Source organism: Syngnathus typhle, linkage group LG1, assembly GCF_033458585.1.
Source record: "Syngnathus typhle isolate RoL2023-S1 ecotype Sweden linkage group LG1, RoL_Styp_1.0, whole genome shotgun sequence".
Classification (NCBI taxonomy): domain Eukaryota; kingdom Metazoa; phylum Chordata; class Actinopteri; order Syngnathiformes; family Syngnathidae; genus Syngnathus; species Syngnathus typhle.
Window position 1 is genome coordinate 13,610,001 of NC_083738.1, and position 14,073 is coordinate 13,624,073.

Here is a 14,073-nt window from a genome sequence, read left to right on the forward strand (position 1 = left end):
ACAATCGTTCTCTCAGGCAATAAGTATGAACGATCATCGAAACAAATCTTGAATCATTATTAAAGGTAAAAACCAAAAATGAGACATCCCTTACCTATAAGAGGCACACTCTCTGAGGGAGGCATACTCTCAGCCACCATGAGCTGAAACACAGTGAGAGCCAGAAGCACTGTTACCCCCAGGGAAACCTTCTCCCCAGAGTCGGCAGGCAGGTAGAATCCAAGAGGAGCCAAAAAGGAGATGAGAAAGCATGGAAGGAGGAGATTGAAGATGTAGAAGGAAGAGCGGCGCTGCAGCAGCACAGTGTAGGTGATGTCCGGGTACGGGTCGGAGCAGCAGCCGTACATGATGACGTTCTTTGTGGCCGGCATGCCGTGGCACTCCCACTCCACATTTTCTACAAAGTCGGACAGGTCACCGCTGTCCATGCCCATGAAAATGTCCACCTGCAACGTGGGGCAGCGAGGAGACGGTTAAAAGGAAGCACATCTCTTGCTGATATTTTCATTTCCATTCGTACCTGGTTTCCATTGTAGGTCCAGGATCCAAAGGTCAGGTTACATTCCTGGCTGTCGAAAGGAAAGTATGAGACGTCCACCACGCAGGAGCTCTTGGTGATGGCGGGAGCGTCCCAGGTGATCTCTCCATTGTAGCGCAACTTCACATTGGTGTCCATGGGCCCAGACAAGGCATCATCAGCTCTAGACGAGCGGAGAAAAAGCAGCAAAAAACCTTGAGAACATCTAGTCGCCCATTGTCACCACTTGCTCCTCTTCTGGAAAATCCTACAAAACCTAACACTTTTTGGAGGTTAACATCTTTGTTTCCGACACAAACGGTTAAACTGGAAGTGGTAATAATCATCTCAAAGACTAGTCGGCTAATTAGTTCAATCATGTATATACAGTATCTATTGGACGATTGAAAATCCATACTAGACAGCCATGTGACAGGAAGGACATTGTTTGACAAAAAAGAAAACAACAACTGCATCGGATCAGAGTCATCAGCATGTGAGTGACATACGGGCATACTTGTTATAGAGGACGAGGTCAGGTCTCCACACAAGGTTGCTGGGGATGTGGATGATCTCCAATCCGTCGTAGTCTTCCTTATTCCACTTCAGGTAAGCGTCGTGCCACCTCTGTCTTATCCACAGATAGGCGATCAACACCTGATTCCTCTCATCCTGAAAGCACGAGCAGTGCACAGCACACTTTAAAACACTTTTGCTATCATTCTTCCCTGATGTGGGTTGTAGTACAACTATAGTAGTAGTATAGCTTTTCAGTCCTCCAGCGCACACACACAAACGCACGCACGCACGCACGCACACACACACACACACACACACACACACACACACACACACACACACACACACACACACACACACACACACACACACACACACACACACACACACACACACACACACACACACACACACACACGCATACACAACAAACAAGTGGTTGTTCAGTGCAGACTTACCTAGTAGACCTGAACCGGAATCTGATCCAGCTTAGAGCAGGCCTGGTCTGGTACTTAAAGAGCCAGGTTTTTCATTCAACTACATTGAGCCTCTAGGCTCTATAATGGCCGTTTATGTCCACCTGGCTACTTTTTATGGAACAATTTCAGATGTGTTAATGTGAGTGTAATAAAACTTTGGAAGGGTATGGATTTATGTCTGAATTTTTACATTTTCAACTTTGGCTCTATAAAGTACTTGTAAAATGAAAAAAATGCATTCCAAATTTGACACGCAACTAAGAAGGGTGTTGAACAATGGCAAATCTGAATAATCTGGAAAAAAAAATAACAACCTTTAATCTTTTGTGAAAAATCAAGCCGTTTTAAAATGCAGCATGCATTTCTGCTGAATGCCCAAAACTACGAGGCTGCTGAAAATTTGACGCTAAACCCGATGCTGAAGTTCATCATTTTTTAGCCATGCCCCAAAAATCAGGAAAACTGAAATGGTAAAAACACACGTAAAATGCATTTAGCAGCAAATCTACGTACTCGCTTTAGAGCAATGGTTCTTAGCCTTGTTGGAGGTACAAATGCGCATTCACCGAAGCCCTCGTTAGTGGTGCACAAAATGAGCCGTGCATGAACATCACCTTGTTCAACGAACAAAACCAACACAATGCATGAACTCACAAGAAATTACATACTGGCAAATCAGAATTTACACGATAAATCAGGTTTTTTCGGACCTCCTCAGTGGAGTCTCTGTCGAACCCCTGAGACCGACTCACCAAATCCCTAGGGTTTGATCGAACCCAGCTTAAGAACCACTGCTTTAGAATGTCTTTAAGGGGGTAGTCACCCCCCCGATTTTCTCTATAACATGTTGTATGTACCCCTACCAGGTTATGCTTTTTAATTAGGTTAAAAAAAATCTCTTTGGTTACTAAAATGTAGGTTATACTTAGATGCTGCAATGATGATAGTGTTTGAAACAGGCAGGACTCACCATATCCTTGATCTGCGAGAGCGTGATCTGTAAAGTGACGTTCAGTGCTCGGTCTGTGTCCTCCACGGGCCGCAGGGAACTAGTATAGTTCTCCATCAAATCATTGAGTAGCTTCTGGGCATAGTGACCCTGAGCTGAATGAACCACTACAGGCACAAAGACGACATCATCTTTAATTAATGTCTTGGACAGATCAACCCCCAACACGCTATAAGTAAAAAGAAAAAAACTGTAAATTTGAAAGATGCGAGTCTCAAGCAAGAGCACGTCAAATAACTGTTCCAGGTCTTACCCGAAGGGAGAAGCGTGGCCAGGCAGATTATTTGGAACATCTTGTCCAGGTGTGATGAAAAATAAAAACTTAAAAATCAACAACAAAAAATGAAGACGCCTGTGGTTTCCATGATTCCTCACGTGAAGATATTCCAACAACGGATGATGATCGATCGCACCTCAGAACCTTGAGTAGGGCTAGAGTTGGCCCAGTGCTCTGGTGGTGGAGGCCGCACAGTCGACACTGACAGTGACACTGGAGCTATCATGTAACTCAGCAGCAGCAGGCTGAGAGAAACAGGATGCCCACCAGTAACAACTTGGCTGATTCACCTAGCGGGCATCTTGACAGCCCAATACTGAAAACATGAGCACAGATCAAGTTGTGCAGGTAAATATGAGGACAATGAAATGAAACTAGTCACACATTGTCTAATTGCAGTTTGATTGTCAGCAGCTAAGACCCTGTAACCTTATTATGAGGTTGCTTACTTTAATTAGCTACATCCAAAGGGTAGGTGCATTTTAAGTTAATCCTGAATTTAAACCCATTCCTGGCCTAACGGTCACGTAATAAAAATGAAATTTTAAAGTTGAGGACCATCGCAACATTTCTCCTGTGAGATAAAACATTCAAATCAGTGTCATTAGTGATCTCTCGTGTTTATTTTAAGACAGCATAGGAATTGCATTGGTACTTATTAAATTGTGCAAGTGTAGCTTTCTTGTTAAGTATATACCAGTAGTAGAAATGAAATGACAAGAGCTTTTGTCTCATGGGAAGAGTGGAAAGCTGAGTCATTTTCACGAGTGCAAATTGTGTTGTCGTTTGAGGTGCTTTGCAGCTAATAAGTGGCCAGGCGCTCTTGTGCTGCTGCTGGGCTTTGAAATAAAGCCAGGGTTTACTGGAGCCGATCTAAGAGGCACACCATGCTAGGAAGCATACCATCTGTTATCCTGTTCATTAGCAGCCTGTGTATAAGGTAATCTGTATTTCATGATAGATGATTGTTACAGCCCTAAATGTAATAAAAACTAGTTTGGACCCAAGTATAACAATGGGAAAGGAAAACAAGTGTATATATATATTAGCACTGTGAGAGGCACGCTAATCATATTAAATCATTAATCAATTCTGCACATTTTTCATTTTATAGTTGATTTGACTTCTATTACTAAACAGATAAACAATTCCTTTGCTGCGACAGTTCTATTTCTGAAGTGGATTTGTTTTTTTAATACTACTATCCACCAAACATTCATCCAGGAAATTCATTACAACAAAACGTAATAAGAGAATACACACGAAGACAAATTGTTAATTTACACAGACTTAATCTTTATTTACAGATGAATCTTTTGACATTAATCCGTTGGCATTGTCAAGGTGACGCAATACTTGCGCGTTTTATTTTACTTTGGAGGTTGCAGTTGACAAGTTTCATCTCGGTTTTTAAAAACAAGAATCCAAATATATTCCTGTTAAAGGCCAAGACCAAATTAAAAAAACAAAAAGCTTTTTTTTTTTCTTCTTCTTCCTTCTTTTGTTTTAAATGTTGTGAGAAGTGATTTTTTTTTAATCAAGTAATGAACCAGCTTGGGGGGGGGGGGGGGGGGTTGTCAGACTGTTTGAGAGAGCAAAGAAAATAAGAGCGTAATTACACTGTAAATGTGTTTTGGTGGAATTACATAAACCTGCCACAGATGTGTATGAGACCGTGTCAAATGATTATGACACAGAAGGCGCAGTGAATCGATGTGGTATCTAAAAGAAGGTATCATCCTTGTTTAAGTCTGTGTCATTATTACTGCCACATATTCCTGCCTTCTTGTCCTGACAATGAGATTGGATTTGTGGAATTTATTTACATATAGGCTAACCTCACTAATTGCCATTAGTGGGGCATATTGAATATGGGTTGTCAACGTCTACATTTTAAAATGACATTTGGTTTACTTGGAAGTCCGGGAGTGCAAGAGTGTCTGAATGGTTTGACTCTATTCGGAAAAAGGTTTTGCAAAACTGAATGTGAATGCCTGCATAGGTGACAAATACTTGTATCGGGTTAGAGACGTGGCAGCCGGGTTGCGGGGCGGGGACCTAAGTGTTCACCGAAAAGTTGAATGACCTTCAAGAGGGCCAGCAATGCGTACTTGCCAAGCAACTGATTGGAGTGTGTGACACAGCAGAGGAGAGTGGGGAGTGCGGGTGGGGCAGTGTCCACTGTGAAACAGAAGGTGCGACGCAGGAATAGATGCCAAGAGATGGCGGTAACGTGTGAGGAAGGGGGCAAATGAGGAAGATTTCAAAGTTGTCATCAAGATTCAGTTACTGATTAGTAGCTCCGTCGCCGTCTCCACATCCCAAGATTTTGACGACAAGGCCACTATTACTGCATTCTGGAGAAGAAAACGAACAGGAGAAATGAGAACCAATATAGGAGGTACTGTTAAAAATGGTAACGCGTGATGCTTACTCTTTCAAAGCCCATGGCACAGAGTTCCTCTATTTTACGCGTGTACTCCGGACTGGAGACGGGAGCGCCAGCGTAGAAGTGAGACCAGAGCCTCGCTGTCTGTTTGAACATCTCTGGGTTTTGCTTGTACTGTGAAAAAACAAGCATTTCCACAAAAGGGGCTCAAATGTGGCACTGGTGAAAACCTCTATTGTTTAAAGACAAGTAGTTCTCGGAGTTTTTACAGCCTGGGGGGCAAAAAAAAACAAAAAAAAAACTGCATAGCTCTCATCAACATATCAGCTCTAAAAGATAAAATGTAAATGCATATTGCACTTAAAAGCTAAAACACAACTGAGCTGTGGTACTGTATTTTCTGGACTACAAAACACACATACAAAGGCGCAACAGCTACATTTAGCCATAAATTTAAATATGAAGCTATATCTACCGCGGTGCTTTAATAGCCGTGGGTCTCCATGTTATAGCAATGTATTTGCAAAGGAAGGTCACACAGATGGATTTTTAAAAACGTGTAATTACCTTAAAAATGGTTAACACGGTTAGTACATTTCTATTTCCAGACAAACAATACTTGCTGCAGCTACATTGACTCTCCTTCCTTTTTCTTGTATTTTCAACTTGGCACATTTCAACAGGTCTTGTGAACTGAAACAACTTAATCAGTATTTAACTAAAATAATCTCATCTCACAAAAAATTGAATGTTTGAACATTGCAAGACAGCTGCAAATGCTTCTATGGTAAATGGTGATTGTAATCAAAGTCCATCCAATGCAATACTTTGCTCTATGTCATCCCCTTAAATATACTTTAACATTCATAAAAGAAAACAAATTGTGGAAGCATGTACACTCGCCGACCTGATTGGCTACCACTGCATCCTGGGGATCGTCTGGCTCTGCAGCTGCCAATAAAGCTTGTAGTGACAAGAGGACTGTCCTCAGGGTCATGGCCGCCGCCCTGAAAAATAAACATGCAAGCTCATTGTTTTGATCATATCACATATACTAACTGTTCCTTCTCAATGAAAAGCATCTTGACATTTTGTTTTGGAAATTATACCAAAACAAAAATGTACTTGGGTACATCTATTCCCAGATTTTTTTTTTTTTTAATCTTTTCTTTGGACAGCAATGTTGAAAAATGCTCCTGGTTGTTTTATCTCCCCAAAAATGTCAAATTAAAACAACTTCAAGTTCACTTTACTATAGATCTCTGGTACATTAAAGCTTTGGTAAATTACAGACCACAAGAAAGACAAAAAAAAACAATTCAAGTAGGAGTGAAAAGAATGTGGGTTGAAACTGAAAACATAGTGCAGTTATATTCAGACATGCTGTCATAATCTAAGCATTGACCAAAGTTTCTAAACAAGCAGATTCAAGCAGTTTGACAATACACTGTGTAAATTCACAGGGGTTGAGCTTACATTACTGGAGAGCGAGTAAGTTATTGCAGTGTCCAACCAAAGGCTTTAATTTAGACCAACGTTTCCACCACTACATGCAGAAAATTTGAAGAAAGCACCAGCTACTTTAATAGTCTTCGCCTTGAATTTATTAACGACGCTAAAAGCAACGCCCTATAAACAGTTACTTTTGGACAATGCCGATTGCCAATAAAAATGTCCCGCTGCCCCGATATGGCCAACCTGGCAGACTTGCACGACTGGTGTCGACAATGTGTGACACTGTGGCAAAAACAGACTCACCACTGGTCTTTGAGAATGTCCAAACATATTGCACCTGTGACTGAACTGATGTTGGGATGCCAGATATTTGTGATAAACCGTACCTGTATCAAACAAAAGAAAAAAAAAAAAACCAGTTACACATCATTTGTAAATGTAGCAACTATTTAGAAAGCAATGAATACATAATCAATAATTAACACCAAAGTACCTTGGGTGGATTGAAAGGATATGTCTCTGGAATTTTAATTTCTAGTTGGTATCTACCCCCTGAAGAAAGGAAAAAGATCATTAACAGATGATGAGGGCATTTTCATTCATCAACGAGAGGTCAGGCAGTAGGCGCTTTTCCCAACGTATATTAGCAGCCCAGCAACATCAGATTGTTCTGTAGTCAATGCTAAAGTGATGATAATCTAGTTGTCGATTAATTAATGTATTTTTTTTCCCCCCAATTTGCTGCACCTCCAAACACAAGACCCACCCAATCACATGTAGATAGATGCCTTCTTGGTCTTGCAGACAGCTGCAACTTGTAAATTCACAGTAGAAAATTGCAGGGTCTTGACTTGTATACATTACATTGTAGTAGTATGCAAGGGAGACCACCGATAGCTGTAACCTGCTTTCAATAAATTCCAATAATCACGTGCGTGTCACAAGTTTCCGCACTCACAGCTTCCCAGGCAGTGATGTTCTGCTTGAGTTGGTCCAGCCTAGTCGACTCTCTGTCGCAAATTTTTCGCTTGACCATAGCCCAATGGTGAAGTCAGGGGAGTTGGCCGGCCATTCCAAAACTTCAAGCTATTTTTCGGCGAACCAATCTTTGGTCGACTAGTGACCACTGACCAAGATGTAGCGACCGACCAATGCGCTTGAGCTCCCTTATCTTCCACCCGAGAAATAGCGCATGACAACTACGCCGGTGTTTTGCCAAAATAGTCACTCCTGAAAAATATTGTATCCCTGCGTGGGTGCGTGCACGCATTGAGTGAAAGTGGCGAGACATTCATTTTCTACAGTTGTTTTTAGTTAAAGAAATGAAGGCCACACTTTCTCGTTCAATTTTATAAACAAGGTCCAATTACAAAAAATAGGACACCTCAAATATACATACGTACAACAAACTGCAATGACAGATAAGTGAGCAGATTGCAGGGGCTACATGGAAAAAGTTCATGATTTATTTGCTAGATCAATAACCTCAGGCACAGAACAGTTGTGTCATTTCAAGTGCTTCATTAAATGCCCATTTGCAGCAACATTTTCAAAGGATCTCAGGTTTTACATTCCCACATTTTATGACGCGAGGACTCAGAATGTTCGTGAAATAGCTTTTTAGATTTATTATACATTATTATATTTAAGAACAGATTTGCATATTTTGTAACTGATCCTGACCTCAATTTTTAACACAATATTCCACATGCTTGAGGCAGCTTAATTGATCATACAGGGCCACTTTAAATGTGAAGTGATATTTAGCAAGGCCTGCTGAAGAATACAAGTTTTTGGCTATAATGGAAGCAATCTCCATGATGTCTCCATAGGCCTCTCACCTTCATACGGTGTGTCAGGTGGCCCAGCTATCTCTCCTTTAAGTTCTGTGAAGTTCTCGTCCACCAGATCCACCTTAATCTGGTTTTTGCTGGTCTGAAACGGTGAAGAACCATCAATGTAGTGAGCGAGACAGGCAGGCTGGAAAGCGTTAATTGAGCTTGCTGTCAAAACACAAACCTGCCTATGCAGCATAAAAATGACATCCCGCACCACGAGCAACAGTTCTTTCAAGTGTGAAACTTGCTGAGAACCCCGGCCTCACAAATAAAGATACTTATCAGAAACGAACCGTAACTGAGTGAATGACACAGGACTTTGTCGAACTATCTTTGATGGCTAGCTGAGCTAGCAGTTACCATAAGGCGAGAGTGCGCTAGCTCAACAACGCCACGTAAAATACGGCTGAATTTGTCTCTTGAAATGGACTTATTTAGGTTTTAAAACAGCGTCTGAGTCGCCAAGATGTCCTATTGAGCTAAATAACAGCGGCCAAGAGCTACTTTTGTGAAGCTCGACGGCGGCTCGCAGGTTAGCTGCAGCTAGCTATCTGGAGGCTAGCTGACACCTGAGGCAGCGACGCGTCAGTGGCGTTCTTCTCATCATAGATGGCCAAGACAAAGAAATACAGAAGTATCAAACATGCAAACGCGTCAAACTTACCTCTTCGCTTTTGAGCACCTCCTTGAATTCCCGTTTTATCCTCTGAACTGCGATGTTAGCCATGGCTTTCCACCCGGTTTCCCAGTGCGGTTCGGGGCCTCCTCGCCGCTGTCTGTCCGGGCCTGACAAACGGACGTTAGCTTGTGCCCACTGGAACACAGAGCTTTGTAGGGAACAACCTCCAAAGCAACCGCTGCTACGTTATGCTCCTGGAGCGAACCGGGCTGACGGTCCGATGATCCGCGTGGCGTTTGAATTCGTGAAACCGTGTGCTCGCGCGTGAGCTACCATCAAACGGGTAAGACTTGAAAGGTTGGAAGCAACGGAAACATATTAATGGCAAACTGCATGAAGGCTAGCTGAGAGCGAGCCATGTGACGCACACTGGCATCCTCGATGTCTCCTGTCATTGGTTAATTACGTTGTGACGTTTTATTGTTTTGTTTAGCAATAATAATAATAACTAGAATTTTGCAATTTCTGGAGAAATTGCGTGTGAAGGCGAAATGTATGAATAACTTTTTCGGGGAATGCTGCCGAACGATGTTGAAACGTGTTGAATTACTTGAGAAATGTAGAATATTTGGAGAATTTGTGGTGAATTTCAAAATTGAAAGTTTGGAATATTTGGTAAGTGGGAAGTTGTGGAATAGGTAGGCAAAAGATGAACAGCTGAAAGTTGGAATGGGTTGAATCGGTTGAAAAATGTAGAAATTAGAGTAGAAAAACGAAATTTTGGAGAATTTGGTTGAATTTCGAATTTGGAATTTTTGGTAAGTGGGAAGTTGTGGAATAGGCAGGCAAAAGATGTACAGTTGAAAGTTGGAACGGGTTGAATCAGTTGAAAAATATAGAAGTTAGAGCAAATGTTGAATCCCCATAGAGAATGAATGGGAAAATAAAAAAAGCAATTGCGCCAAAATCTTTCTAAATTTGGAAAAAAAACAAAAAACGGCCTCAAGAGGTTCACTTTTGGGGTAAAAATGTTGAAACGGGTTAAATCGGACAAAAAACGAAAAAGTTAGCAATTGTAGCTATTTGGGGCACTTAGTGTTGAAATAAGGTCACTTCCGGTTTGATTCGGGTCATTTCCGGTCTAATTTGGGTCACTTCCGGTTTATTTGGGTCACTTCCGGTTTAAAACAGGTCACTTCCGGTTTAGCTGAGGTCACTTCTGGTTTATTTGGGGTCACTTCCGGTCTAAAAAGGTCACTTCCGGTTCATTTGTGGTCACTTCCGGTTTGATTTGGGGTCACTTCCGGTTTACCAGAGGTCACTTCCGGTCTATTTGGGGTCACTTCCGGTCTATTTGGGGTCACTTCCGGTTTATTTGGGTCACTTCCGGTTTAATTTGGGTCACTTCCGGTTCGTCTGAGGTCACTTCCGGTTTATTAGGGGTCATTTCCGGTCTAAAAAGGTCACTTCCGGTACATTTGGGGTCACTTCCGGTTTGATTTGGGGTCACTTCCGGTTTACCTGAGGTCACTTCCGGTCTATTTGGGGTCACTTTCGGTTTGATTTGGGGCACTTCCGGTTCATTTTGGGTTCATTGGGGGCACTTGAGGGTCAATCCAAGATGGCCGCCACACTGGAATTGGGGGTCAAGGGTTGAATGTGTAAGCGTAGTGGAAGTGGGGGTGAATGGGAGTGAATGTGGGAAGCATAAGGTCAATGCATTTGGAATGGGTTGAATCGGTCGAAAAATGTAGAAATTAGAGTAGAAAAACGAAATTTGAGAGAATTTTGGTTGAATTTCAAATTTGAGAATTTGGAATTTTTGGTAAGTGGGAAGTTGTGGAATAGGTAGGCAAAAGATGAACAGTTGAAAGTTGGAATGGGTTGAATCGGTTGAAAAATGTAGAAATTAGAGTGGAATAACGGAATTTGAGAGAATTTTGGTTGAATTTCAAATTTGAAAATTTGGAATTTTTGGTAAGTGGGAAGTTGTGGAATAGGTAGGCAAAAGATGAACAGTTGAAAGTTGGAATGGGTTGAATCGGTTGAAAAATGTAGAAGTTAGAGGTGAAACACGAAATTTTGTGAAATGTCGAATGTGCCATTAAGAATGGATGGGGAAAAATTTGTCGGAATTTTGGGAATTTTGCGGAATCGGAAAATTTTCGGAATGAGAAAAATACAAGCGCTCATGTCGTGAATATTTGGAATACGTGAAAAGTGGAATGGAGTGAATCGGATGAATTATGTGGAAGATGAAACGGGACAAAAAAGTGGCGGGAATAAAATAGAATAATAATAATAACTAGAATTTTGCAATTTCTGGAGAAATTGCGTGTGAAGGCGAAATGTATGAATAACTTTTTCGGGGAATGCTGCCGAACGATGTTGAAACGTGTTGAATTACTTGAGAAATGTAGAATATTTGGAGAATTTGTGGTGAATTTCAAAATTGAAAGTTTGGAATATTTGGTAAGTGGGAAGTTGTGGAATAGGTAGGCAGAAGATGAACAGCTGAAAGTTGGAATGGGTTGAATCGGTTGAAAAATGTAGAAATTAGAGTAGAAAAACGAAATTTTGGAGAATTTGGTTGAATTTCGAATTTGGAATTTTTGGTAAGTGGGAAGTTGTGGAATAGGCAGGCAAAAGATGTACAGTTGAAAGTTGGAACGGGTTGAATCAGTTGAAAAATATAGAAGTTAGAGCAAATGTTGAATCCCCATAGAGAATGAATGGGAAAATAAAAAAAGCAATTGCGCCAAAATCTTTCTAAATTTGGAAAAAAAACAAAAAACGGCCTCAAGAGGTTCACTTTTGGGGTAAAAATGTTGAAACGGGTTAAATCGGACAAAAAACGAAAAAGTTAGCAATTGTAGCTATTTGGGGCACTTAGTGTTGAAATAAGGTCACTTCCGGTTTGATTCGGGTCATTTCCGGTCTAATTTGGGTCACTTCCGGTTTATTTGGGTCACTTCCGGTTTAAAACAGGTCACTTCCGGTTTAGCTGAGGTCACTTCTGGTTTATTTGGGGTCACTTCCGGTCTAAAAAGGTCACTTCCGGTTCATTTGTGGTCACTTCCGGTTTGATTTGGGGTCACTTCCGGTTTACCAGAGGTCACTTCCGGTCTATTTGGGGTCACTTCCGGTCTATTTGGGGTCACTTCCGGTTTATTTGGGTCACTTCCGGTTTAATTTGGGTCACTTCCGGTTCGTCTGAGGTCACTTCCGGTTTATTAGGGGTCATTTCCGGTCTAAAAAGGTCACTTCCGGTACATTTGGGGTCACTTCCGGTTTGATTTGGGGTCACTTCCGGTTTACCTGAGGTCACTTCCGGTCTATTTGGGGTCACTTTCGGTTTGATTTGGGGCACTTCCGGTTCATTCTGGGTTCATTGGTGGCACTTCAGGGTCATCCAAGATGGCCGCCACACTGGAATTGGGGGTCAAGGGTTGAATTGTGTAAGCATAGTGGAAGTGGGGGTGAATGGGAGTGAATGTGGTAAGCATAAGATGAATAAAGGGAATAAATGTGGAATGGGTTGAATCGGTCGAAAAATGTAGAAATTAGAGTGGAAAAACGAAATTTTGGAGAATTTGGTTGAATTTCAAATGTGAAAGTTCGGAATTTTTGGTAAGTGGGAAGTTGTGGAATAGGTAGGCAAAAGATGAACAGTTGAAAGTTGGAATGGGTTGAATCGGTTGAAAAATGTAGAAATTAGAGTGGAAAAACTGAATTTTGGAGAATTTTGGTTGAATTTCAAATTTGAAAATTTGGAATTTTTGGTAAGTGGGAAGTTGTGGAATAGGTAGGCAAAAGATGAACAGTTGAAAGTTGGAATGGGTTGAATCGGTTGAAAAGTGTAGAAATTAGAGTAGAAAAACAGAATTTGAGAGAATTTTGGTTGAATTTCAAATTTGAAAATTTGGAATTTTTGGTAAGTGGGAAGTTGTGGAATAGGTAGGCAAAAGATGAACAGTTGAAAGTTGGAATGGGTTGAATCGGTTGAAAAATGTAGAAGTTAGAGGTGAAAAACGAAATTTTGTGAAATGTGGAATGTGCCATTAAGAATGGATGGGGAAAAATTTGTCGGAATTTTGGGAATTTTGCGGAATCGGAAAATTTTCGGAATGAGAAAAATACAAGCGCTCATGTCGTGAATATTTGGAATACGTGAAAAGTGGAATGGAGTGAATCGGATGAATTTTGTGGAAGAAGAAGCGGGACAAAAAAGTGGCGGGAATAAAATAGAATAATAATAATAACTAGAATTGCAATTTCGGAAGAAATTGCGTGTGAAGGCGAAGGCAGATGTTAATTTACAAACGTTAAGCGTTAAAAATGATAAGCGGGAAGAATGAAAAGGGAAAATAAATTATTGTGAAATAAATGGGAAAATGTTACAAATACATGTTACAAAAAGGTACAAATGATAAACGTTAAAAATGAAATGTTACAAATGTTACAAAAAAGGTACAAATGATAAGGGGGAAGAATAAAGAGTAAAATAATTTATGACTCCCAATGTGGGAATCGAACCCACTACAGGAAACTGGCTCGGGTTGACATTTCAATTGTGTTTCCGACTGAGCTAATGAGGATCCTTCCTTCTTGCTGGTTGAATTTGGTTAATGTAATGAATGTGTTTGTTGAATGCGAATGCGTTATCAAAGTGGTGGAAATTGCTTAATGTAATGAATGTTGAATGCGAATGACAAAAGTTACAAATGATAACCGTTGAAAATGATAACCGGGAAGGATAAAGAGTAAAATAAATAATGACGCCCAATGTGGGAATCGAACTGACGCGGGTTTTGATACCACTCGGGAATGATGCTCGTGTACTGGAATCACTTGTGTTTCCCACGAGCTAATTGAGTCCCTTACTATGTCGTGGTTGCAATTGGTTAATGTAATGAATGTGTTTGTTGAATGCGAATACGTAATCAAAGTGGTGGAAATTGCTTAATGTAA

The 14,073-nt window shown here is 40.9% G+C and overlaps 2 protein-coding genes across 2 annotated transcripts in view; both read right to left on the minus strand.

Moving 5' to 3' along the window:
• The window catches only part of LOC133157968 (neuronal acetylcholine receptor subunit alpha-9-II), a 4,334-nt gene extending 1,496 nt beyond the window's left edge, over positions 1-2,838 (minus strand). Inside the window, exons 1-5 of the mRNA XM_061284677.1 lie at positions 2,778-2,838; positions 2,486-2,631; positions 1,035-1,189; positions 521-701; positions 95-446 (exon numbers count right to left, since the gene is read on the minus strand). Of these exons, the coding sequence (XP_061140661.1) occupies positions 95-446; positions 521-701; positions 1,035-1,189; positions 2,486-2,631; positions 2,778-2,817 (874 nt within the window). The 5' untranslated portion in view covers positions 2,818-2,838. The remainder of the gene's footprint in view (positions 1-94; positions 447-520; positions 702-1,034; positions 1,190-2,485; positions 2,632-2,777) is intronic.
• A 1,235-nt stretch (positions 2,839-4,073) lies between these two features.
• On the minus strand, positions 4,074-9,544 carry LOC133157906 (ubiquitin-conjugating enzyme E2 K). Its single transcript, XM_061284563.1, has 7 exons — positions 9,148-9,544; positions 8,487-8,580; positions 7,139-7,197; positions 6,949-7,031; positions 6,098-6,197; positions 5,236-5,364; positions 4,074-5,158 (listed from the first exon to the last, which is right to left on the minus strand). The coding sequence occupies exons 1-7, from the start codon at positions 9,208-9,210 to the stop codon at positions 5,084-5,086; spliced, it is 603 nt and encodes a 200-aa protein (XP_061140547.1). The 5' UTR covers positions 9,211-9,544; the 3' UTR covers positions 4,074-5,083.
• Positions 9,545-14,073: the final 4,529 nt, after the last annotated feature.